Source organism: Cyprinodon tularosa, unplaced genomic scaffold (genome assembly GCF_016077235.1).
Source record: "Cyprinodon tularosa strain WSP-4 unplaced genomic scaffold, ASM1607723v1 ctg55, whole genome shotgun sequence".
Lineage (NCBI taxonomy): Eukaryota > Metazoa > Chordata > Actinopteri > Cyprinodontiformes > Cyprinodontidae > Cyprinodon > Cyprinodon tularosa.
The window spans coordinates 181,760-209,432 of NW_024039285.1; the positions used below are offsets into that span (position 1 = coordinate 181,760).

At 39.6% G+C, this 27,673-nt stretch overlaps 1 protein-coding gene across 4 annotated transcripts; it reads right to left on the reverse strand.

Moving 5' to 3' along the window:
* Positions 1-27,673, reverse strand: zgc:162472 (uncharacterized protein LOC553495 homolog). Of its 4 annotated transcripts, none has more exons than XM_038304943.1 (27): positions 27,558-27,673; positions 25,669-25,733; positions 25,249-25,454; positions 24,507-25,161; positions 24,302-24,405; positions 24,141-24,203; positions 17,024-17,188; positions 16,516-16,649; positions 16,327-16,421; positions 16,178-16,232; positions 15,948-16,091; positions 15,649-15,852; positions 13,068-13,125; positions 12,820-12,985; positions 12,628-12,737; positions 12,186-12,516; positions 11,898-11,954; positions 10,485-10,521; positions 10,284-10,397; positions 3,690-10,191; positions 3,435-3,586; positions 3,163-3,335; positions 2,094-2,145; positions 1,825-1,978; positions 1,583-1,738; positions 1,265-1,493; positions 1-1,191 (listed from the first exon to the last, which is right to left on the reverse strand). In XM_038304943.1, the coding sequence occupies exons 3-27, from the start codon at positions 25,446-25,448 to the stop codon at positions 1,087-1,089; spliced, it is 10,215 nt and encodes a 3,404-aa protein (XP_038160871.1). In that variant the 5' UTR covers positions 25,449-25,454; positions 25,669-25,733; positions 27,558-27,673; the 3' UTR covers positions 1-1,086. The 4 variants fall into 4 exon arrangements, with proteins under 4 accessions (XP_038160871.1, XP_038160870.1, XP_038160869.1 ...); XM_038304942.1 differs by having other exon boundaries at positions 3,435-3,583; positions 11,898-12,032; XM_038304941.1 differs by having other exon boundaries at positions 11,898-12,032.

Genomic DNA, 27,673 nt, shown 5'->3' on the forward strand with positions numbered 1-27,673 from the left:
TGACAGTTGCTAACATCAGGAAGTCGTCATTTAATATCAAATATTGCATTAGAGCTTTATCACTGCAAGATAGATTCGATATATTACAAATTACATTTATTTTCCCGTTAAAAAGTAAGAAAAAGAAAGCAAAAAAATCCTTTTTAATATTTTAACCAACCTGAAAATAAAAATCGCACATTACGTTTTAGGAACCCTATAGTTAACACCAGAAGAGCTGCGCTAGATCAATAAAAACTAAAGAGTTCAGACAAACAATGCAGCAGTTAGCGGATGTTTAGATTACATCTCTTTTGGCAAAAACTTTTAACATCCCCAAAAAATTGAAATTAAATAGAAGTCACAAAAGTCTAGCTTATGAACATCAAATAAGAACAAAGCTAAACTACGCTGCAATGTTGTTGGTCTTATATATTTTGCCACATTTCAGAACACTCAACAGGAACAAAAAAATGACTTAATCTACAGAAATGCTTTTTTTATGTGTGCCTTTTTTAAGTTTACTTTCTTAAATCATACCTATAACTCCAAATGGCGTTATGTACACAAGGAAGTCCAAGATGCAGACATGTAAGTAGCTTGAAGTATCAAATATAATATTCTGTACAAGGTCCTCAATACAAACACATCTACAGAACATATCAAAATGTCTTAGAATTTCATTCATATTTATAGAATTACATTCTATTACAATAAACAGAATTACCAAATAAATATATATTACAATGGCCTCTCACTGTGGAGATAAGTTTCTGACAGACACTGATGTAGTATAAAATCTAAAGTATAAACATGAGGAAAAACAAAAGGTAAATCAGTCCTACTTCACAACATTTGTTTTCACAGCTGATTTATCAAATCTGAGACCCAGTGTTAAAGTGTCAGTCAGCTGAGAGGAATTCAGTCATTTTTCCAGACATATTTACATTGTTTACATTTTCTCTTTGTAGAACCAAACTTTAAATCTGTGCAGCAGTTTAAAAACCAAACTTCTTAAGTTTAAAGGATATATCAGATAAAAAAAAAAAATAGAAAAAGTAAATAGATTCCTGAATAAACTACTGCAGGCATGATACAAAAGTGCTTTTATTCCTCTTCCACTTCTGTAAAAATGTCACTTAGGAAGAACTGCGACACGCTGGTAGGCTCCTCTTCAACGAAGCCGCTCTCCCGTTCAGGTGAAGTCGGAGCCTGCAGGATGGAGTAAAAGGTTAGTTTTCATCAAACTGACGGTGGAGCTGAAACAAATCTGTATCCTCTTTACCGTAGATGAAGAAGTCAGGTCGATGGGAGCCCCCACAGTTGTTGGTGATTTTGTTTTTCTGGGAATACTATAATTTGATGCAGACAAGTTAGGCTCTGATGAGGACATATGTGACGCTCCTGATGTGGATTTCCCTCGACTTCTAGTTTTTGCTGCTTTCCTGGTCGGGGGATTCCTGCTTTCAGTAACGCTTGGTTCAGAAATGCTGGAGGTAGAAGCTTCGGCTTTTCTGTGTTTAAGTAAAAGAAGACAATTTAAATACGATTCAAAGTTACCTTATAAGACAACATGATAAATTACACAGATGTTCTTTCTCACCTTGTCCGTCGACTTTTCTTGTCAGCTACATCATCGATCGTTTTACTTGGCTCTGCAATGGTGTTGATGGCTATCGGCTCCACAGTAATTTCAGGGTGCACTCCGGATTCCAAACTCGCCCCAGTGGTGCTGCAAAGGGAGGGAACCCCAGAAGTGCTGCAATGAGAGGAAAGTTGGAGGATTCAGACAGAAAACTCAACATTCCAAACCTTTCTAGGTGGAGAGGCAGTTTTATCATTAACCTTGACTGCTGTCCCGATGTATCTGTTGCAGGAAGGTAAGTGAGATTCTCAGCTTCACTCATTCCCACTCCCCCTGCTGATGTGACTGGGATCTCAGTCAGAGAAAGGATAAAAAATGGTTCATCTGGATCGGAAGGCACTTGTTCTGGGAGCACTGAGAGAAGAAGCGGCATCATTCAGACAAAAACGATCAGGAAAGAGAAATCAGCAACAGAATACAAACTTCAAACAAGATTTTTTGAGGGAAGGATCATCTCGGACTGACTTACGTGCTGACAGGAGCGAATCTCTCTGAATCCCCTCGGTGCTTGATGTTTGATGCTAAGATTAAAGGAATCAAAGTGAGAAATTTGAGGGAATGCAACAGCATATTTTTGTGTAGCACATTCCATCCATGATCAAAGTGCTGACTTTTCAAACTAGACAAATTGCTTCATCGCCCTATTTATTAAAAGGACGTTCCAGAGAGTCTTGTAAAGGCATTCACACCCTTTATACTTCATCTACATTTACAATGCTACAGTTACAAACACACGTTTTTCTTGGAAGTTCAACTATAGTTTTATAGAAGATCACTTCCAAAGGCAGGTGGTTGGATAAATATGATATTTTAAAACACTAATAACCCCTTGAGCTTCACTATCATGTACTGCTTTCTGTGTGTCTAACACATAAGAATAAAATCTTTTATTATATGTCATGAGTATTAAGGTATGTGAACTCCCTTACTGCCTTTAAATAAGATCATCTAAATTCCTCTTTCTGGTAAAATATGAATGTTAAAGAGGCATTGATGTTTTTGCTTTGGCTACAAATTGGATATCATCTTTACTACTTTGATTAATCATAGTCACATTAAAAAAAGAAGTAATACTCTAGGATATTCAGGGAAAAATGCTTTAAAATAGCTAAATAACACTTAAAGATGCATTTCTAATACTTCGATGTTTAAGTACAACCAACGTAATTACAGCTACCAAACATTAGAGGGCGCCTTCTCTCTCTTTCTGTTCAGGTTTATACAGTCCATAAATCCCATTATAGAAACTAGATCATCTGAAGACTGTTCCACAGGGGAATAAGAGAGTCTTCTTTTTCTAAATATTATTAAGGTATTAATGTTTTTTTTAATCTGAAAAAATATCATTAAACCACAATGTGTCTCAAAAAAGTGAGTTCACAAAAAGCAAACTTACTGGCCACAACATTACTGAGTTATAGAGGAACCGTTTATATAGTTATTACAGGAAAAATGTAGAGGGAATTTGAAAATTATATATATTAGTACAGGATGAATCATTTAAGAGAAATGTTAGTAAAGGCGTGTATTTGTCCTACCTCGCTAGTGGATCCTTCTTTATGCTCACATTGAGAAGCATTATTTGAATTGGTGTCTTTTTCATTTTGCTTCCTAATTAGTCTTTCTTCCTGCTCCTTGCTGCATGCACCAAGTTCAGACGCAGGTTTTTGATCACCAGAGGTTCTAAGGGGGTGTGAGGAACTATCAGAGTCTACAGAAAAGAAAAACAAGTTTAGATCACATTAGCTGAACCATTAAAACCACAACCACCTATGTAGGACAGCCTAGTGAACAGGAAGGGCTATCGAACCTGAACCTGTTGATTGTGTCTTTCCAACTGCCTGGGTTTGCTGGGGACGACTGCTGCATCTCAGGTTGGGTTTAGGTTTATTCAGCCTCCCTCTGGCTGCTTTTCCTGATGCCTTAGAAGAGCCTGTTAACTCTGATGGTGTTACATCACTGCTTTAAAAGGTGAACCAAGCAAAAATAAAGGGAAAGGATTTATTCCCTAAAGCTGTAGAAAAAACACAAAGGAAATTAATTTACCAGCACATGTATGTCTTACCCTTGGACAGAGGAGCCTCTCTTAGGAGGTGAGACACTGGTATTAGAAGTTGAAGGGATGTTCGTTATTGCAGTCTGAGGAGCATCTGTTTGGGTATTTGAGCTGTAGACCAGTGACGGCATATCCAAGCCGCCAACCCCAGATGAAAGGGATTCAGGCTCACCTGGATCATTATCTGACATTGTCATTTTACAAGAATCTGTCTGTTGTTCCAGTGAAACAGCAGAGGGCTTCTCTTCAGAAGGTCTACTGTGCTTGTCTGATTGCAGCTTTCCAACTCCACAGCTCGACTTCAGATTAGGCTTGGGTTTGGAGAACCTTTGTCTTCTTGTTGGTGTGCTTTTTTCTGTGACAACTGAAGTTGAAACTTGTCCAACGTTGGTCAGTGTCTTTTTCTCGGTTTCTCTTTTTTCTTCAGGGTTTGGACTTTGTGGTTTTTCTATTGACTTTTCAGCATTTGATTTTTCCTCCTGCTGATCACCGGCAGGCCAGTTACCCACATTCGTAGGTTTAGTGCGGTCTTGGACCAAAGCATCTATGTTGAAAGTGCTCCCCTTTTGTAAACTGGTTGAAGGTGAATCAACTGTTGGCGCAGCATTCATACTTTCACTCACTCCATCCTGAGGTGTCAGGTTTGCATCAGTGAACTTAGAACACTTCTCCTCCTCCATGGCAGTCCGCTGTTCCCCGAGTTTAGGTTGCACCGGAGCCTTGTCTTCGTGCTTTGACCTTGATGGTCTTGAAGTCTGTGATAAATTTGGTTTAGGCTTTTGTAAACGACTTCTTCTGACCTGGCAGACTGATGGCATTTTATCTTCCTTTGGAATGACAGGTAACTCTTCTGAGCCGGTAATGTAAGCTTCAGGATGGTCGCTTGTTTCTGAAGCAGCTTCAGAGTTCAGGTTTGACTCTTGACCACACTGTGGTTCTTTAACCGTTCGATCAATCAGTGCATGATGGCTTTTAGTGATCAAAGATCTATGATCTGCTTTAAGGTTCTCAACAGATGCTGGCTCTTGTTCTTCATGTAGCCCAGGACTGACAGTAGAAATCTGTTCCTTAGTAGCTGATGCTGCTGCATTCATGCCTTCCTGATCATCAGACCCCATCTCTTTTATTTCTGAAGGTCTGACGCTGCATTCGGATGTCGGTGGCGTTGTTAAATCTGATGCGGGATCAGTATCTTTGTTCAGAATTTCAGAAAACGTCGGGCTTTGATCAAGTCCTGTCACCTTGTGTTCAGGATCTGCTTGCTTCCCTGACTGGTTTTCAGGTGTTTCAGCTTTAAGCCTTGCAGATCTTGAGGTCTGAGGTATGTTAGGCTTGGGTTTGAGTTTGGATAATCGATTCCTCTTTTGCTGTCCAATAGTTTCGCTGTCATGTTTGCAGAAGGACGACTCTTCCTCCGGACTGACAAACACAGCAGGTTGACCTCGCTGGTCCTGGACTTGGTGAAGATCAAAATTTGTTGGGACGATATTTGATGTAACTGAATCATTACAACTATTTTCACTCGTTTCACTGGGAGAAACTGAATCTTTATCCATGAGCTTGGAGACTGATTCTGAGTCATTTGTAGTTTGATTTCTGTTTCTCTCAGCAGTAACTGGAGTAGAGTTCTGGTCATCTGTGGCACTTTGATTCGACCCTGCTTCCATGTCTTTCTGATTAACTAGCTCAGAACTTGTCTTCTCCTCCTCATTTGTGGATGGCATTTCCTTTAATAGATTAATGGAGTCTGATGTCAGTAGTGGATTCAAACGTAAAGCAGAGCCAGTGGCTACAAGCTGTTGCTCAGACGTTGAAGTGCTTGGAGTTTGTAGGGGAACCTGCACTGTTGACTTTGTAGGTAATTTGGGATGTGAACCAGGACTTTTTACTGTCGTTTCTGCTGGAGACTGAGGCTTTGTCTTAATGGCCCTTGAAGTCTGTGATAAATTTGGTTTAGGCTTTTGTGATCGACTTCTTCTGACCTTGCTGACTGTTGGCATTTTATCTTCCTTTGGAATGACCGGTAACTCTTCTGAGGCTGCAATGTAAGCTTCAGGATGGTCGCTTCTTTCTGGAACAGCTTCAGAGTTCAGATTTGACTCTTGACCACAATGTGGTTCTTTAAGCGTTTGGTCAATCAGTGCCTGATTACTTTTAGTGATCAAACATCTATGATCCGCTTTAAGGTTCTCATCAGATACTGACTCTTGTTTTTCATGTAGCCCAGGACTGACAGTAGAGTCCTGTTCCTTAGTATCTGATGCTGCTGCATTTACGCCTTCCTGATCATCAGACCCCATCTCTTTTATTTCTAAAGGTCTCACAATGGATCCGGAAAGCAGTGGCAATGTTGAACCTGATGCAGAATCAGTATCTTTGTTCAGTATTTCAGAAAAAGCCGGGCTTTGCTCTAGTCCTCTCACCTCGTGTTCAGGATCTGCTTGCTTCCCTGACTGGTTTTCAGGTGTTTCAGCTTTAAGCCTTGCAGATCTTGAGGTCTGAGGTATGTTAGGCTTGGGTTTGAGTTTGGATAATCGATTCCTCTTTTGCTGTCCAATAGTTTCGCTGTCATGTTTGCAGAAGGACGACTCTTCCTCCGGACTGACAAACACAGCAGGTTGACCTCGCTGGTCCTGGACTTGGTGAAGATCAAAATTTGTTGGGACGATATTTGATGTAACTGAATCATTACAACTATTTTCACTCGTTTCACTGGGAGAAACTGAATCTTTATCCATGAGCTTGGAGACTGATTCTGAGTCATTTGTAGTTTGATTTCTGTTTCTCTCAGCAGTAACTGGAGTAGAGTTCTGGTCATCTGTGGCACTTTGATTCGACCCTGCTTCCATGTCTTTCTGATTAACTAGCTCAGAACTTGTCTTCTCCTCCTCATTTGTGGATGGCATTTCCTTTAATAGATTAATGGAGTCTGATGTCAGTAGTGGATTCAAATGTAAAGCAGAGCCAGTGGCTACAAGCTGTTGCTCAGACGTTGAAGTGCTTGGAGTTTGTAGGGGAACCTGCACTGTTGACTTTGTAGGTAATTTGGGATGTGAACCAGGACTTTTTACTGTCGTTTCTGCTGGAGACTGAGGCTTTGTCTTAATGGCCCTTGAAGTCTGTGATAAATTTGGTTTAGGCTTTTGTGATCGACTTCTTCTGACCTTGCTGACTGTTGGCATTTTATCTTCCTTTGGAATGACCGGTAACTCTTCTGAGGCTGCAATGTAAGCTTCAGGATGGTCGCTTCTTTCTGGAACAGCTTCAGAGTTCAGATTTGACTCTTGACCACAATGTGGTTCTTTAAGCGTTTGGTCAATCAGTGCCTGATTACTTTTAGTGATCAAACATCTATGATCCGCTTTAAGGTTCTCATCAGATACTGACTCTTGTTTTTCATGTAGCCCAGGACTGACAGTAGAGTCCTGTTCCTTAGTATCTGATGCTGCTGCATTTACGCCTTCCTGATCATCAGACCCCATCTCTTTTATTTCTAAAGGTCTCACAATGGATCCGGAAAGCAGTGGCAATGTTGAACCTGATGCAGAATCAGTATCTTTGTTCAGTATTTCAGAAAAAGCCGGGCTTTGCTCTAGTCCTCTCACCTCGTGTTCAGGATCTGCTTGCTTCCCTGACTGGTTTTCAGGTGTTTCAGCTTTAAGCCTTGCAGATCTTGAGGTTTGAGGTATGTTAGGTTTGGGTTTGAGTTTGGATAATCGATTCCTCCTCGGCTGTCCAATAGTTTCGCCGTCATGTTTGCAGACGGACGACTCTTCCTCCGGTCTGACAAACACAGCAGGTTGACCACGCTGGACCTGGACTTGGTGAAGATCAAAATTTGTTGGGACGATACTTAATGTCATTGCATCATTACAACTACTTTCACTGAGAGAAACTGAATCTTTATCCATGAGCTTGGAGACTGACTCTGAGTCATCGGTAGTTTGATTTCTGTTTCTCTCAGCAGTAACTGGAGTAGAGTTCTGGTCATCTGTGGCACTTTGATTCGATCCTGCTTCCATGTCTTTCTGATTAACTAGCTCAGAACTTGTCTTCTCCTCCTCATTTATGGATGGCATTTCCTTTAATAGATTAATTGAGTCTGATGTCAGTGGTGGATTTAAACGTAAAGCAGAGTCAGTGGCTACAAGCTGTTGCTCAGACGTTGAAGTGCTTGGAGTTTGTAGAGGAACCTTCACTGTTGACTTTGTAGCTAATTTGGGGTGTGAACCAGGACTTTTTACTGTTGTTTCTGCTGGAGACTGAGCCTTCGTCTTAATGGCCCTTGAAGTCTGTGATAAATTTGGTTTAGGCTTTTGTGATCGACTTCTTCTGACCTGGCTGACTGATGGTTTTTTATCTTCCTTTGGAATGACTGGTAACTCTTCTGAGGCTGCAATGTAAGCTTCAGGATGGTCGCTTCTTTCTGGAACAGCTTCAGAGTTCAGGTTTGACTGCTGACCACATTGTGGTTCTTTAAGCGTTTGGTCAATCAGTGCTTGATTGCTTTTAGTGATCAAACATCTATGATCCGCTTTAAGGTTCTCAACAGATACTGATTCTTGTTCTTCATGTAGCCCAGGACTGACAGTAGAGTCCTGTTCCTTAGTATCTGATGAGGCTGCATTCATGCCTTCCTGATCATCAGACCCCATCTCTTTTTTCTCTAAAGGTCTCACAATGCATTCGGATGTCGGTGGCGAAATTGAATCTGATGCAGGATCAGTATCTTTGTTCGGTATTTCAGAAATAGTCTGGTTTTGTTCCAGTCCTGTTACATCGTGTTCAGGATCTGCGTGATTCCCTGACTGGTTTTCAGGTGTTTCAGCTTTAAGCCTTGCAGATCTTGAGGTCTGAGGTATGTTAGGTTTGGGTTTGAGTTTGGATAACCGATTCCTCCTCTGCTGTCCAATAGTTTCGCCGTCATGTTTGCAGACGGACGACTCTGCCTCCGGTCGGACAAACACAGCAGGTTGACCTCGCTGGTCTTGGACTGGGTGAAGATCAAAATTTGTTGGGACGATATTTGATGTAATTGCATCATTACAACTACTTTCACTCGTTTCACTGGGAGAAACTGAATTTTTATCCGTGAGCTTGGAGACTGACTCTGAGTCACCGGTGGTTTGTTTTTTGTCTTTCTGATCAACTAGCTCAGAACTTGTCTTCTCCTCCTCACTGGCAAATGTTTTTTCCTTTAATATAAGCTTTTGCTCAGACGTTGAAGTGCTTTCGGTTTCTAGGGAAACCTGCACAGTTGACTTTGTAGGTAATTCAGGATGTAAACCAGGACTTTTCACTACCGTTTCTGCTGGAGACTGAGGCTTCATCTTCATGGTCCTTGAAGTCTGTGTTAGATTTGGTGTAGGTTTTACCTTCGGCAAACGGCTTCTTCTCAACTGACCAGCAGGTGGAACTTTACTCTCTTGTTCACCAGCTGGCCTGTCTTCTACAGGCAAAATTAAATTAGCAGAACATATTTCTTGTGGGTCTGCAATTAGTCCTGCATTTGATCCTTGCTCAGGCTGTGGTTCTGAATCGGACTGCTCTTCAGGGGTATTCTGATGTTCTCCTTGAGGTTCTACTTCAACCTGTTTTTTCTTCACCTCCCCTGCAGGAAGGTCCTCCATCAAGTTAAAACTGGTAGATGAAGTTTCCACATTATTGATGGTTTGCTCCAAGGGTTTGGGCTCTGAACCTGTTAGCGGCTCTTTTTCCTCCTTCTCTCTGTTTATCTGAGATTTATTCAGTGTAGACCTTGATTTCTGTGGGAGGTGTGGTTTGATTTTTGATATTCTACTCCTTCTAGTTGTAGCTGCACCCATCTCCTTTTGATTGGCTGACAAATCTTTTTCAGGAGGAGGATGTTCGATGTTGCCATCTTGGACTGAATCTGTTGATGTCTCCTGTAAAACCAATTTTTCTTCTGACTTGGATATCAAGGAGTTGCTTAAATCTGTCTCACCAATGCAATCCTGAGGTGTAATGTGTGGCTCTTTATGAGTGGCTAGGATTACTTCTCTGGAAAGAGAGCAACCCTGAACTTCTTTGAGAGATTCGCCATCTTTTAACAAGGCCTCAGAATCTGATCTGTGTAGGCTTATTTCTTTAACCGCTGATGTTCCCTCAGCAGCAGCGTCTAAGCGGCTTTCTTCAACCTTCTTTTCTTTGGACATCTCTGTTTCAGGTGTCGATGCTGCAGTCCTTGAGGTCCGCTCAACGTTTGGTTTAGGCCTTACTTTTGAAAAGCGTGCCCTCTTGGTAGATTGAGAGTTGTTGTTTGAACTCCGTGTCTTCTGCTCGTCACCTATTTGCTCACTGGTTTTCAGACGAGACGTGTCCCCGCTGCTCATTTCACTGGTTTCTGGGTTCATACAGGCAACAGTCTCTGAGATTTCTTGCATTTTTTGAGGACACGGAGTTGGCAAGGTAGCAAGGGCACATTCATCTTGGACACTAGGCAAAATCTTTCCGTCAGAGAGGTCTGGTTGTGTCTTGTCCGCTGCCATCTCTGTAATGACAAATTGTGAACAGTAATTCATCTGAAATATAGAAAAATCAGGAGATAGTTAAGGACTTTTTTGTGGTTTCTGATGCTCATACCTGATGTGTAACCATGAGGGATCACCTCTTTCTGTGCTGACTGAGAAACGTGATTGACATTGCCAATGGTCAAGAGGGTTTGAGCCGCCTCATTATAGCTCTCATCATGAAAAACTGTATTAAAAAAAAAACAAATACAAGCCCTTAAAAGAGCTGCAATTCTATTCACAAGGAGCTTCAAAGAATGAACATATAACTTACCTTCGGTTTGTTCTGTTGTACAAAAGTCTATTACATCCTAAAGCAGAAAAAAAAAATTTAGAGGTTATTTCAATAATAAAATTCTTACAACATACATATGTTCTCAGTAACCCCAGTTACAGTTCTTTCTACCCTTTATCTACAGTTTACGATGCACTACAAAGACATTTAAAACACCTGGAATTTGTAATTTTATTACAAAAAACCTCCGTCTAATTTCATTAGGAGTATTTTATGTGATAAACTAAGCAGAAATGTGAAATGGAAGAAAGGTGATACACACTAGCTCTGGCTTGATGGATTAGCATCAGTGCAGAGCGTTTGCCACTGATCACCTGCCACTGATTCTCATTTTCATTTAACATCTGGACTTTGACTAAATTATTCATATTACGTCAATAAGCTTTGGCTATATGTTAAGTGGAGTTTTCTTCCAGGGAAGACACTTCAATTCCATTCTATCAACTTTTGTTGCTCACAATGAAATTTTTCTATCTTCCCTCCAACACTACTCAGACCATGATGCTGCCGTCACTTTAAACATCATCATGTAACCAGACCTGCCTGTTTTTTTTATGTAGGGTATTTGGTGCTGGCCCTTAAGGTCTTTGAATAGGGTGTGTAACATTGCTTTGGCTGAAAATGGCATCTTTGCCCTAATGCAAGCCAGGTTAAAAGCCCTAGAATGAAACAACAGGTTGGTCTGGACACAGGCGGCCCCGTGCTTCCCCCTGCTCGTGTGGCACGGTAGGGAAGCTAGTATTTTTATGAATGTCTGAAATTTCATGATTACAGAGGCTGAGAAATGAGTCAGAACTGAACCGCTCGGAGTCCTACTGATGAACTAATACCGGTTTAGCACGGTTTTAAGGGGTCTGGCACGGTTCAGTTCAGTTTTGCATGCCATTTACACTCTACAGTTATCTCAGTTACCAAGCTCGGACCGACCGCGGTAAGGTTTCAAAAGGGTAGCGTAGATGGGACTTATATCTCATAGTATATACAGAGATGTAATTACATGCAAATAGACTAATTAGGGGACCTCAGAAAGCATTGATTAAATCAGCTTAAAATGAATGAAATGTGCTTTTACTGTAACATGGCCAATATCAAAGCAAGCCACAACAGTCATAGTTGTATTTGCCAACAAATAACAGTAATGCATGAATTACATTTTTATGTATATCAGGACTTTTCCAGTGACATTTAAGTGAGGCTGACATTCTATTGTTTAAAGCTTAATATTTTAGATCTCAGAGAATTTTAGAGAACAGTTGAATTACTATAGTAATATGTCCTTAAATAAACCGATAAGATCACGCATTAAAACTAATTTAATCAACAAACTGGATATTTAACTGGGGATTAAGATTCAATTTAACATAAACTATAATTTAAGCACACTTGACTTACAACCAGCAGATCCAACTGATGATGACAAGCCTCAGCAGAGCCTGTTTCATGTTGTGCCTGATGAAAAGATGAATCAGGACACAGTGCATCTTGGGAGATGCTCAGCATATCAGGCATACTGGCCAAGATATCAAGCTAATAACAGGATGGGAGGAGTAAAGAATGAAGGGGAAAAAAATAGATGAAAAACATGCATAAAGCAAAAAAAAAAAAATGTTCGAAAAAAAAAAAAAAAAAAAAGAATGATGCATGTCCATGCCTTTTCAATCAGAACTTTTCATGTCCTACCTCGGCCATTGGGTCGTCCACTTCAGAAATCACAGTGTTTATCGAGTGCAGGCCAGAAGGCACCAGGGCAGACGAGTCTTTACTGGAGCCGACACCTGGAACTTGCCCCTCCTCATCATCTTCATCACTGAAGTCTGACTTGGAGGATCTAAGAGTTACCAGTTTGGATTTTTTAGGCTTTTGGTTAGATTGTGGCTTTAATGGGCTGCCTCTTTTAAGAGTGCCCTTAGGTTTTGATTTGGAGGCAGAAGGGGAATTAGCTTCAGTAGCAGAGGAGTGTGATTCATCTTTGCAGGCGAAGGCCACCGTGGGTTTGGGAACCCTCCCATATCTATGAATCAAATGGAAAAAATTAAGCTGTGCTGAAGATAATTTAAGGATCAAAACTTGCAGAATTATGTTCTTTTAAGGTAATCTTTGAGGAGAAGCTGTAATGTTTTACCTGGTAGGTCCAAAGTGCTTTATTGTTTCCTCTTCCTCTTCAGAAGAAATCTCGCCTCCAGGAGAAATTCTCCCACTAGTTCTGCAAGCATCTGATTCACCGTCATTCACCTAAAATATAAGCAACGCCTAAAATAAGTAAATAATCACATTATTTAGGATGTTTTGATGCTTCTAAGCCCAAATAAATAACCTGTTCTTTCTGGGTTTGATCATTATCGTTCTTTTCTTCATTATCAGATCCAGTTTCGTTGCTTTTTCCCTTTTTACTTCGTTTCAGACCCAGAGGTAGAAGCGGTTTTGGTGCTCTGTCTCGTGAAAGCTTCGCTGGCTTGTTTACATTAGGAATGTTTTCAGACCTAAATTTGAAGGGAATAAACAAGTCGCTTAAATAATAATAGAGCAAATAGGACACAATTTAAAGAAATTAGGAGGTATTACATTTCTGAACTGGTGTGGCTCTCAGAAAGTGCAGCCTCTGTTTCTTCAGGTAAATCACCTGAAAACACAGAAGGAAAACCCAAAATCAAAGAAAAACAACAGTTAAACTTTAGGTTAAAAAAAAAGCATTTTACATAATTTAAATAGTTGCAAAAAAAAAGCCCTTTGAGAGATGGACAGATCAGGCAAAGCAACTAGACAGTCAGTTAATTAACTTTGACTTGAGCAAGAAATCCGCTGTTGGTTCAAATCGCTCGTTTTACTCTTGACCAACCCTGATCATTAATCAGCCTGTCAGACAATGAAAAATCCAATGCTTTTCCAGAGCAGTAAACCCACCAATAACAGCTCTTTTTAGGGTTGGAGTTATTCCTAATATATCAAGACCCTGCTTATAAATTAGCATCAATAGTTTTAAATGTCTCAAAATAAGAAACTGTGCCTTATTTTTTGAAGGGGTCATAGAATAATTATATAGGGTATTTGGTGCTGGTCCTTAAGGTCTCTGAATAGGGTGTGTAACATTGGCTGGGCTGCCAGCTCTGGGGCTGGTCCAGGAACTACGGCGGACGGGGGCAGGGAGCCAGCGGGGGATGGAGCCCGACGCCCCCAAACCCGACCCGGTGATGGTGGCCGCGGCCCTGTGCTTCCCCCTGAAATCTGGTCACCATAGATGTGCTAGCATTGCTATCAACAGCTTAGCGACAAAATAGTACTTACAGCTTGCGGCTGTGATGGCCTTACGGTCGGAACATCCCCTCTTTTCAGTAAAAAGTTTAGCAAAGTTTTGCTTTTAACTGTCCAAGATTTTGAAAGCTGCCTTCGGTAAAATGCTTACAGTAAATGAACAGCTGAGCAGCAAACCTTGCAGCCTGGAATACTGCATTTACTCCCATGGTTCTGGCTCATTTTCAATAGAGAAACTGCCTGCTTTCTAATTCTTGTAGAAGTTAACCAAACTGTAGGCTAAACAGCTAAACTGGTGTCTTACATCTACCTCTATTCATGTTCTTGGGCCATTGAACCAGTGGACTGGTCTGTATGTCAATTTCGAGGCGTGACAAAAGTACAGGCCAAAACAAAATAAGGCAACATATCCAAATTGACGTCAATTCGGTGCTTCGTTTGGATTCGCCCGTTTTATGGTGGAAGTTAAGAATTGTGAGATTTGCAGAGAAAGGAGTGTTCGATGGGGTTTGAACTTCTCTGTACATTTATTTCTTCCACTGACCTATCCTTATTCATCTATCACAATGTAAACTCGGTTTTGCATTCTATGACCCCTTTAATGGAGCCATGTTATCCATGCTGTAACAATAGAGATAGAAAGCTGCTAATCTACTGCAAAAGCGAATAAATCTGAAAATGTTTTTAAATGAGAACCAAGTTAAATGCTAATCTATAAGGTTAAACTGTTATAACAGCTCTCCAGTTAACATCATATTCGAGAAATTTTAAGGACTTTCCTGTACCAAGTTCCTCCAATTCAAGGACCGCATGCAGGAGTATGTACCTCCTGCTAGCACGGTGTCATCTGTAGCTCTATGTTTATATGGATATAAGTATTTAGAATAAATGGCTGATCGAACTTAAATGTCTCATGTGAACAAGCCAGTTGCAAAATTCTGATGAGACTCGACAGGATATGAAATTATAATCCGACTGAGAGGGGTGGTTTATGACGATTGGCCATCTAATCAGCACACATGGAAACAACCGTAACCCTAACCCTGCATTAAGGTCACATGTTTCTGCTTTGATTCTAACTGGGATGCATACTTGACGCATCTTTAGTTGGCGTTAGTACAGCACAATCCAATAATTGTTTTGCTTTTGAGTCAGAACATGTCTCAGACAGATCGGGATATTTTTGAGCATGGGAAACAGCTTATAAGCAACTTTTGCAGGATGCAAATCCAACAAAAGAACTGAACAGCATAGAAGTTGTTCAATCAGAATAAATAATGAAAAGGGGATTATATATAAAGCCTTTAAATCCATAAAACATGGATATGTTTAGTGATGGACAGATTAGGCTTTGCTGGGACAAACATGCTGCAAAATGGTTCACTGCTTTATAGTCTCCTCTTTGCTTAAAAATTATCCTGAAACGCTGAGAAAAACCAGAATGTCCTTTAACAGCCAAGCTGGCAAGCTGTGCATCCTGAAATCTGAATCTGATGACTAATTCGGTGTGACTGGCTATTCAGCAATTCCGTCATGAGAAGATTTCGCTCCTGGATTCATTTTCTGTTATGAACTCGTTAGCTATGCACAGGAAGCCTATGAATCCAAAAAAAGCAAACGAATGAAACATTGAAAGCAGTCTTTATACGTCTTTTATGGCTGTTTTGTAAAACTTTCCAGGCCATAGCCTTATTATTTCAAATATAGCACCTTTCAAGTGTTTACATTTTTTTTTTTTTTTTTTTTTATAAAACTGTCCTTATTTCAGAATGACAGTAAGATAATTTTGGCGAAGAAATTCGAAACCAACTACAAAACTGTTCTAATATTAAGTGGCCGTAACAATATTTAACAGAACAAAGATTAATAAGGTCTGAGATATTCTCTTAAGGACCTGTTTTGTTTTTCTTCTCATTTGGCTCTTCTGCCAAGGCCTTTACTGTCTTCTTCCTCTTGCGTTTTTTATTCAGCACAGAGGCAGACGCTTCCTCCTCATTACACTGGTCCTCGTTTTCTTTCTCCTGCCCTTCCTTCAAGTCAGAAACCTCATCATCTTCTTCTTCCTCCACGTCACTCAAGTTTTTGGCTGATTTTTTGCCTGTGAAGGTAGACAAAACAAGGTTTAAAAAAAAAAGAGAGACACAAACTAAAAGCTCCACTGTACTGTGAAAAAAGAACAAGTGGTTTATTTACCCTTATTTCCCTTAGCATTTGTTCGGGACTTTGTTTTGTTATTCTTCTCAACAAGTGACTTAAGTTTCTTCTTCTCCTTCTGATATTCCAAAATTTTATCCAGCAGCTTAGAAAAGTACTCTATATCCAGCTTACGCCTCTCTCCTAAAATAAAAACAAACAAAACCATGGCGTTAAATCCCATCAATCATGAATTATCTAATGTTGTACTTGGCAACCTGAACACTTACTGAAAGCTTTGTCAATCCTCCAACTATTTATTCGCTCCTCCTTTTTGAACTTGTTCTGAAAATAAAAACGTTTTCAAAGATATAGATCACCGGTGAGCCCCTTCCTCATTACACCTTGTAAAAACATATTTAATAATTGGTAATCCTACCTTTATTTCTGTCCGAGCTCTGTGCGGAAACAGCTGGCAAATCATAGAAAAGTCCGTCCCCACCATGCTTACCGCCAGGTAGAACATGTCCGTCTCTGAGGAAAACCAAATACAAAACGGAATATCAGACATGCTTCAAAGCACATTGCAACTTTGCAATGAACTCAGACAATCATCCGCATCATCCACCTTCAATTGACCAGGGTTTGCAGTAAGTTGACTTTCTGAAGCTTGAGTAAGTTGTAGTGGAGCCCCTTTCAAAAATGGGGTCTCTGTTGGATGCTGGGTTCGGGCCTTTGGCTCGCTGGACTTCCACTGTTAAGCTGAGAGGAGGTTTGATAAGTGGCAATAAAGATAAGAAAGGAGCATTATCTAAGACAGTGGTTCCTAAAATGGGGGGGCATTTGCAGGAGGGTTGATAGAAATAAACCGAGGACCCCTCTGAGAGTTCATGTTTTATCATATTGATAGCAATTTTTAATTTTGTTACACAGTAAAATCAAAGGTTTAACTCAAAATAAATACACTAATGTTGGAAGTTTTCTGATTTCAGAGAATGCAGTTAATTTCATAGCAACATATTTATTATTTTTGACTTTTCTATGTAAAACCGGTGAAAGGTTAGGTGGGGGGAGGGTCTTGTAAAAAAAAAAAAAAATCACTAGAAAGCAATAAAGAAAGAACATGACAGACTTACCTTTCCTCATCGATGATCAGCGAGCCGTCTTCTGCTACTTTGACCTGAGGCACCATGAGAGATTCATCCTCCTCTCCCTCTGCAGCAGCCTCTTCCTCTTCTTCGTCCTCATCCTCTCTGGGCTTCTCTTTGGTTGGAGGAACCTCAGGTACATGCTCTGTTGATCTGCAGGACATAAAAGAAATATCTAATATTTAGCAGCCCAACGCTAAACCTTTACATGCCTACAGATGCGATTCAATGCCCCAAAAAGTCACAACTTTCTCCAAAATATGGATAAATTGAATAAAAATGGAAAATGAATAAGCTTGGAGTGAACATCTGTAGTAAAATTTGGAGTTTACCAGATTTCACAGAGAATAAGACGCACAAGAAAATGTTCACAAGACATTTTCCATTTCAATTATGAATTAAAATCATAGACATTTTTTTTTCCTTGAGTCTAAGTTAACACATGTTTATCAAACTAAATCTCAACAAAAAATTCAGGTTTGTCAAAGATTGTTAATGTAAAAAGATATGTGAAGGAAGTTGGAAATTACTTTATTTTGGCAGACCAGAAATTTCTTTGTAACTGTGAGGGTAAGTGTCAATCATTCCCTTCATTTGAAACAACAATTCCCTGCTTAATGCAGTAAATAATGTTTATTAATGTTCTTTTCTTTACTCTGAGTTGAAGGATTTGCTTGATGTTGTACATATGTATACATTTATAACAGGTTTAAATAGTTAAACAGGAAGTCAAAGGTAAGTTACATAGATACATTTGCGTTTGTGATCCTAAGCAGTTTAACGGCAGCTGAACGTCACTGGCCTTAAAAAATAAAGTACCTGGCAACCAGAGGAAACTGGTGGAAACCAGGGCAGGTGAGGCCTCATGACGATTTCTATCTGACATGTCAGCGTTTGGAGGCTTCAGTCTATACAACAACAGTGACACCCGGTGGCTAATGAAAGCATTGCGCTAAAGATCCTCAGAGATCCAGAACTTGACAAATTCAGAGAATCAAAAAGTTATAAAAATAAATAAAACTGGACATCAGTTATTGTAGCTGAAGGCATTTCGCTCTATTTCCAGGGAGCAAAATCCACAATGAACACATTCAACTCCTCTGAGCAACAAAAGCACAAAGTAGAAGCTTAAAACTACCTAAGTAACAAACTCAAGTCAAAACATTTTTAGGCCAATAAATCAATATCAATATATATTGGGGTATAGTTTGATTCAATAACAGGGATATTAATCTTAACAACTTTTTATTTTCGATTTGATACATATATTGCAGCTTTGCGTATTGGTGGATATCTATATTGAACCAATAAGAAATAAGCATTAATCATACATACTTTTATTACTTATTTCATGGAGTGGAATGATAGAAAAGCCTTGATAAACTGATATATCGCTAACAATACTTAAAGGTATAGGGGAGGATTTTTGTAAATTTTTTAAAAGACCCACCCTCTCCACCAGTGTTGTGCCTGAACGCGTTCACTGAACGAAAGTTCATGAACTCGTTCATATTTCGGGCGAACGTGAACTGAACGTACTGTATTACTGCCAAATGAACGTTATTGTGAACTTGTTCATTCTGGTGTCTGTGAACGGCACCCTATCTCAGTTCAACTTCGTTCAATCGGTTGCCAGATTTCTATAGAGTCCTCCAGGCGAAACCCCGGCTAAATCACACCATAAACAGGCCTTAATATATATAGCGGGAAAAACACCCAATCTGGCAACACCAGCTACCAGTGTCGTAGCCTACAGCCGCGTGCGTCATCAAAACAAAATGCAGCGTTGAAGCCACAGCAGCGTGGAGGCGACTGTGGATGCGACAAAGCAGCAGTATGATCACTTAAAACAGTTTTATGACCAGGTGGCCGGCGAGGATGATGGCAACAATCTTACATTTCTCTGCAAACTTTGCCCGCCGGCTTTCAGTAAAAAAATCCACACTTAAACCTGCCTGGTATAATTTTCCAGGATTCCATATTCCTTTTTAGTATGTACTGAAATGAAATTTCAAATGGAAAAAAATATTAAAATAAAAAAAAAACATTTGCACCTTAAAGACTACTTTCCTATTTTTCTTTTAATAATTACTCAAGTCAAAGTCAAAGTCAAAAGTCAAAAAGCCTTTATTGTCATTATATTCTGTGACAAATACAATGAGATTTGGGACTTCCATAACAGCTACCGTGAAATAAAAATAAAATAAAAATATATAAAAAATATATAGATATATTAAAAGGTAGGAAATGTAAACAGTTACAAAAAATATATATAAAAAAAGACCATAAAAAAAGACCAAAAGACCAAAAAGAAGACCAAAAAGACCAAAAAAAGACCATTCAAGCAGCACATTTTTCCTGATGTTTTTGAGAATATACTGTAGGGGTGAAAGCTGCAGCTGCTACTAGTGTGAAGTGAATGGACAGCAACACAGCGTTTAAGCAACAATGGGGACAGGGGCGGATTTAGGAAATTTGGGGCCCTAGGCAAAGACAGGCAGGGGGCCCTATGAATGTAGTCGCCAAAGTCTCCAGTAGCAGAAAAAAGTTGCTAGATTTGGCACAAGGCCCTTTTTTGAAATTAAAGTGCTAGAGGAGCCTGAAAAGTCACCGCTCTTTGCATAATTTTTTTTCAATTGTTTTGCTGCTGTCCTCTTAGCGAAAGGATTTTTTTTATCAAAAAGATAGTTAAAGTGCACAAGTAAGGAATAACTGTGTTAACCATACATGTTAACAGAGTTTTATGGGGCCCCCAGGAACTTGGGGCCCTAGGCAACTGCCTAGTATTGCCTAATGGTAAATCCCCCCCTGAATGGGGAAATGCTGTCCCCTCAATGCTAATGTACTATGAACTATGAACTATGAACTAGTTCATTTTTTGGAACAGTGAACTTAGTTCAAAATTTTGAATTATGAACTATGAACTGAACTAGTTCATTTTAAAATGTGTGAACTGAACTTTGAACTAGTTCACGTAGAAAGAGAACTTTCCCAACACTGCTCTCCACTTTAAAAGAAAAATTGCACATGCACAACCGTATACCCGCTACTGAGAGGGAACACCTATCAAACACGTGCGAGAGCGTGCACAAGCCCATTTCTCCTCGTGTATGCTCTCTTTAAAAGGTGCTGTTTGCATCACTCATACAAGCTTACTTCCCAAAAGAAGATTTGCAAATTTTCCACTATGTCAGACTTGCATCCGTTAAGTGAAAATGGGGGCGAACACGTAGGAAGGCCTTACGTCAACTTATCACCAGAATGATTGACAATTAGGAGGACCACTTATTTTGATGATCCACCTGGAAAAAGAACGTCCTCCATAATACCTTTAACATCAGGTAATAGAACAACTGACCAATTTCTTATTCACCAAAGAGTTAAAAAAACTTCACAAAAAAGCTGATAGAAGCAAAGTGTTTCAATGGGCTTTATAATATTGGAGGTTAAAGAGACAGGCGGATATATTCTGGTATTTATATTTTGGCTGATATTAGACCGATTTCTAACATCAATATTGGAACCAGAATTGGGACATCCCTAAAACAGCTTATGTTCTACACTGAAGTTCATAGCAGCAGATTCAAGCTTTACAAAAAGAGATGCAGCAGATCGCAGAGAACCAATAACAAGGAGTCTATGGCTGCAGCTGCATGAAACAATTAACCGGATTAAAGCTACAGTGTGTAATAATTTCAGGGATATACAGTCAGAAATGTAATATATTATACATAACTATGTTATTTATCATCATCTACGAGCTCAGCCTTTTAACCTTAATATTTGCGTTGCCTTAGAATTCGTTATTTATAATTACATAGGAGCGGGTCTCGCAGCCATGGAGGCAGACATCTTTGCGCTACGGCAGCGCAGAGCCAACAAACTAGTGATTGCGAGATCGCCAAAACGTCACAACGATGTAGAAAAAATAATGGGTATATTTATTATCTTAAGTCTACATGAAATCTATACCCTACACAGACTAATGAAATACTATCTGTAAAATTATCTATGTAAACAAACCTCATCACTTGAGAAGGTAGGTGATGCGGACGTCGTGGAAGATATTTTGTCCCGTAACGCTCGCCGTACTGTTGGGGGGGAGAAGCGGTGGGGGGGAGATGTTCATGTTGCTGAAGTCGCAGTCTGACCGCTAGATGTCGTTAAAAGTTACACACTGTAGCTTTAATTGATTATTGAAATAATCATCAACAATTTTAGTAATCGATTAATCATCAACTGAAATATATTGACTCTAAACCATACCTATAGCTGAAAGAGCAACCCGTTTAGAGAAGAAATTATACCAAGATTGTTAAAAAATCTATATGTATATATAAACATTTTGCATTTAAGATTGAAAAAAACTTTTTCATCTGCCAGTATGCCCAATACATGTGGAAACATTTTAGTTTCACCTTGTTTAAATTTTATAAAAAGTCTTAAGGAACCCTCGGCTATCTGATTATAAATCGATAAAACAAACAAATAATGGACAGATTAATTGATTTGCAAAATAATCCTTAGTTGTAGCCCTAGTAAAATTTATTTAGTCTGGACTGAGCTCTACCTCGCTGTAATGAAGGTTTATTTTGATGTTAGGATGCAGAGGTCACAGAGGTCAAAAATTGGGAAGCTGTGGCATGAGTGAGAGAGATGAGAAGAAAATTCTAGCACGATTAATAAAAACAATAACAAAAACTTCAGGGACAGTTTCTTTCCACAAACTATTACTCTAATGCAGAGCTTAAGGCCGGGCCGCACCGGCTGAGTATAGACACTCCGACCAGAAGACCTCCACCAAAGACCGACTTAATGAGTCTGTGCAGCATCTCAAACCAGAACAGAGAGAATTTTTAAAGGCCTATATTAAAAAAATAATTGGAACTACCTTTAAAGAACAGGAAAATTCAGCAATAATAGCTGTGGGGCCGTTTATATGCTGACTGCGGCAGAGAGGTGATTCTCAGAGAGAGATCTGAGAGTTTTGTCAGTTTTCTGTTTTTTTTTAATAGTGTGGCGAATGATGAGCTTCACTTACCTGCTCTATCTGCCCTTCGTTATTTTGTTTTTTTGAGCCTCAAAAAGGATTACTATTTTACTATATCCAATTTTTTCTCCTCCTGAAGTTATTTTTTTCGAGGAGATTGATAAACTGCGCTTTCTGCCCCTTACTGCTTTTACATGGCTCGAAGAGCATCACTTCTTTATCCATTTTATCTCGTGAGTAAAATATTCATAGTTCAATTGATTGATTTTTTACAAGTTTGTCCCACTTGCCTTAAAAGCAATATGCAACTCCAAAACTGACTGTTTCCCCTTGCAATTAACAGATTCTGTATTTCCCCTCAAATCGGATGCGTTACACTTTGTAACAGTGTCTCTCTTCCTGTCAGACCCATGAAATCTCTGCTGAATTGCTACGTAGTCAGACTAAAGCAGAGAAGGGGTCTATCTCAGTTGGAGCTACGCCACCCCTCTTGCAGAAAATCATGTTGAGTGTGATCATCCCCATTAACTTTCAATGAGCGCTAAATGCTACAATCTCATTCAACACCATTTTCTGTCGGATCGCTCGCAAAATCGGATTCGGTGTGTTCTGGCCTCTACTCTCAGAGTCAGAAACCCCTGTACCTAGTACTGCTACATTTATCCAGCCCGTTTACTGGTTACCACTTATAAAATTTCTAATAATTTACTCCAGCATCCTTAGCTCATTGCACTACTGCGCTGTTGTTTTAATCTTTTTTCTTTATAGAATGCATATCTGCACATGTGAGTGGAGCGTGGAGCAAGCAGTGGAGCTGAGCGGAAGAACTATGGTGGAGCACAGAGCGGTTTTTAATTCAAAGTCTTGAGCGAGGAATTCACTCCGCTCCAGTTCGCTCCGATGTCCTCACAACTTCAATTAAAAATGTTAGGATTATAAAATTTGTAAAATAACATTTATTGGATTTAAGTCTGGTAAAATAAGTTAATAATTAAATAGGAAATGAGGGGCAACATGAATGGAGCGAGGCGTTACTTTGACAGCTTGGAAATTGTACGGTAATTTAACAGCCAGTTAAATAAGACAATACACGTGTATTGGTCACATCATTAAATCAAACGCCGTGTGTCCCGGGGCCCAGGCATAATTACATGAAGGAAAAATTTCAGAAAATGTCTTCTCCTGAAAATATGAGCGAGCGTGGAGCGATGCTGCAGGAGGGGCAGGAAAATTAAGGTGAGCGCGGAGTGGATTTTGAGCAGAGTCCTGGCGCAATTTTGAGCGTCGGAGCGAACTTCCTCCTGAGCGGGGAGCGGGAATTGCACGGTGCTCCACTCCCTTCACATGCTCTGATGCATATGCAAAATTTTTATTGCTGTGTCACTGTGGTATTCCTAAATCAAGTCAAATTCCTCATACATGACTGATAAAGCTGATTTGTAAATTCTGGCCCGTCTGATGTTAATATATAGCCTGGGTGCCATTCCGAACTTAGTCCCGCCCACAACGTTTGAGGTCGGGAAGTTCGGTCTGGCATTGCTCAGTAGTAGCGCGAGTATGCTTGCACAATATCTGTCGGGCCAATCAAATTGTCAGGGCGGGCTTTATACAATGATGGACAGATGATCAACAGTAACGTAATCAACCACGTCACCCAAGCGCGCTTGGGTGACAACAACAATGGCTGCCGCTGGAGAGTTGAGGTGAGTAGATTCTGCTATTAGGTCTGTTCTAGAAGATATCGACAGCAAATTAATTTAACAAGAGGAACAGAGAAACGCGATCAAGGCTCATCTTCTTATTCTAGGCGTGCAACTGTATGCTTTGATTTTTGTTGACAACAACTATGCGTCGCTTAACATACGTCACGCACTCCGTTGCTCTTATTGGTTGTAGGTCTATCCAATTGAGTGCAGAGGCATTTTTTTTCCTGGTTCGTTCAAAACACGCCCCATAATCACAGCTCTATGGAGCAGTATCAGACTCATATTCTGACTAGAATTGAGTAGGACTACGTCAGGCTAGTTAATATAGTCAATAGAAAGGTTATCAAAAATTTTACACAAATTAATCTAGATAATGTGTTTTGTAATCATAATGACAAAAAAAACATACTGTTCTCCTCTTGGTGAAGGCGGGATCACTGTCTCATTCTCTTCATCAGCTTCTAAGCTGGATCTGAAAAAAAAAAGCCAAATTAGTTTTAATTAAGCAACATCACTCATGCACAAAAAACAATCACTGATGGAGAAGGTCAGATATTTCAAGGAACTTACGTCATAGGATTAGATGTTGGGAGATAATGGATCAGGTCCCTCATTGTCATCTTTGTTGGATCTAAGCTGAATTCCTTACCACGGGCTTTAGCTCTCTTAAGATTCTGTAAGATAAAGAAACGCAATGTCTTGTGTTCACATCCAATAATAGCAACATCTTCTTTATCAAACAAACATTTTAAAGCTTTGAATAATCCCAGCTAACCTTTTCTTTGGACCGCTCTTGTCTCAGCAGGTCTCTCAGCTTCTGGGCCTTTATCATCCTCTGCACATCTGACGGGTCATTCAGGAGTCTGCTCAGAGACAGCGCTGAAGGGGATATTGCTGAAACTACCTTTTTTGATGATATAAGAGTCTTGGCTTTCTCTGATATTTCTGTAGCTTCTTTGTCTGGTAGAGAAGGTGGTACCCTATCATGCACTCTGGGATGAACATCCTTCGTTTGACTAGTTGGAACGTTTTCCACATGTTTACTGCCGTCTTTCAGCAGATGGGTTTGTTTTTTAGAGTCCTCTGATGGAGAAACAGCTGATGGTCCCGGTATCTCAGACGACAACGGGGTGAGCTTTGATTGTGTTTTGTGCTGCTTGGCATCATCAGAGAGTCCTCTGCTCTTTGGGGACTGAAGTCCTGGGGGGGCTGGAGTTTTTGTAGGTTGACTAGATGTCGTTGGCTTTTCTGGTTCAGACTCAGACGCTGCATCTACAGGGGGGACAGAGACTGTTTTCACTGGGGATTTTGTTGTCCGAGGGAGGGTTGGTGGACGACCAGGAGCCACTTTGGGCTTGATGGAGAACCGCTTCCTTCTCTGGACTGATGCTGAGGAGCTGGTACCTTCCCCATTCTGTTCATTGGCATCTCTGAAACAGTTATTTTTAAAGTTAGTTTTGTAATCCAACATAAAAGCAAAACCAATTCAAAATTCTTAAGTCTACTATCACACTCACCCGGAACCAGAAGCATTTTCTGATGGGGTCACCACTGGTTCGTTTGTTAGAGAAGCATTATTGTCCTCCTTTGGTTCCTTTTGGGTCTCATTTGTGTCCTGGTTTGCTGCTGGGGGCCCCTGAGGTGTTCCAGCTGCTGCTGCTGCTCTCCCAGCTATGCCGATATTGGGGCGAGCACTGAATCTTGACCGTCGAAACATCTTAACCTAAAAATATTAGAAAGCAATAGAAATTAAAAAAGAAATCTGATTAAAAATGCAATCCAATTAATGCAGATATAGACATAAGTTACTGAATAACTTAACAACAAAATCTTAGATTTGTTAAAAACAAGTTTTAGGCAAACATTTACAAAGTAATTTGCTTTTAAAACAATCTGAAAACTTAATTTGAAAAAACTTGAAATGCTTTATGTCCTACCACAAAGTGACGTCCTTAGGAGGGATATACCAAGTCCAAAGTCACATGTTCATCAGTTTTAGTACCTGATGAGAAAATAAAACATAAAGCAGTCAAATGTCAGGGTAACTTTAGTATGGACATAGTCAGCTACCGGGCTCAGAAAGTATTTCATCATGTATCACCAAAATAGTACATTAAACAACCACAAGATTATACATTTTTTATCAGCATTGACAAATACGTTTTAGTTTGTTTACAAAAGTTAATTTGACAACTTCTGTATCTATTAATACAAAAAGGCTTCAAAAGTGCACAGACTGCCTTGAAAAGACTTCATACTCCTTGAAGTTTTTTTTGTTGACTTTCTGTCGCAATACATCTCAGAACATTGCATCCCACCGATCCCCAAGGGGATGGGTTAAATGCAGAGTTAATTTTGTTGCTCTGTACTTGTTACAGATTAATGACGATAAAAAACACAGGAAAAACCAATCGAAGAAATAATTTTGTCGTTTGCCCCAACGAACAAACTCAGCAGTTTTAATCATTGACCTGTTGTGAACCTTTGCTAGATGGTATTAGAAGTTGTTTCTTAACTTCCCTAGATTGATATGTCTACAAGGTTCCTGCTCTCCACTGGACCTGAACACACGACCTGGGAGGGATGATGGTAAATTAAAAATATTCCTAAAGTAAGATTCTGCCAACTTTTGGCTGATGTTAGCACTTTCTCTAGTGTTGGCATCAACATTGCCGGCCATTCCCTTTGCTATCAATTGTTGATATGTTTTGTGTTGAGAAGTGGGTACTTTTTGGTTATCATTGTGTCACATGTATCATGTAAATAAAAAAAAAAGAAAAAGAAACATAAAATTAAAGAACTGACAGCATGTTTTAGGGATGTCAAAATAATCAGGATTGGCATCGGCCTTAAAAGTTGTATCAGCAATTTTTAAAGCCAATGCTTTTAGCTTGCCAGGAGTAAGTATCCTGCTGTGATGAGGTTTTTCCTCTGCAGTGAAGATACAGCTGAATATTGATGCTAAACATATGGCCAGAGATACAGTAGTATGGTTTCATTTAACACATTTTCAGGTAGTACAATGTCCTAATCAAAGCCCAAACTAAAGTATATTTGAGAAGACAAAAAAATAAAAAGGTTTGACCATCATTTTCTACCAAATTTTACACTGAATTTATACAAATTTCCCAAACTAAGAAGTGTAAGATCTCAGTTTAGACAAAAAGACTAAACGAAATGTATTTGTATATTTCAAGAAGTATTTTTCCGTTCCATTTGACCTCAAAACCATGCACTACTTTTTTTTTTTAAGTTTTAATGAAACAAAAAGTGCAAATCAACTCATTAGGGTGTGATATAGCCACCAACTATTTCAATATTGAGCTCAATGTGTAGTCTGGTGCAGTAAGACTGAGGAAAAAGTTAAAACAGAGGAGATTATATTGCTGCAACTTATATAGTATTTTAGCATTGTTCTTTATTATTAAGGGTGGTTGCATTATAAAGGCAAAAAAGCTAATAATGCTGCTACAAAAACGTTTATTTTTCACCATTATCCTACAAATATTAAAAAATATTGTGCTATGTACTGCTTCCCTGCTAAAGCTCAACTGTGAAACTGTCAACGCTAGCGACATTAGATTATTTAGGATTAATATAAACATAAAAACACTAAATAATTATCGGCCACACCTTAATATGAGCGCGACTATCACATAATGCACCAAAACAAAGCGCACTTTTTAAATCCAGTAAAAAGGCTGAGCTCACGCACAATAACAACACGACGCCTGCCTGAGTTACAGCCTCGCGCTACGAAAGTCATGCGGCTCAACAACTGTAACAATATTAATGAGAATATATCAGCTAGTTTGTAGCAACATACCTGTTGAAGAAATTCTATATTCTTCGCTATACAAGTCACAATTTAACTCCCAAAACAGGAATGGGTAGCGGACCCGTGTGGTTAGAAATCCGCCATGTTTTTTTGTTTGATGACGC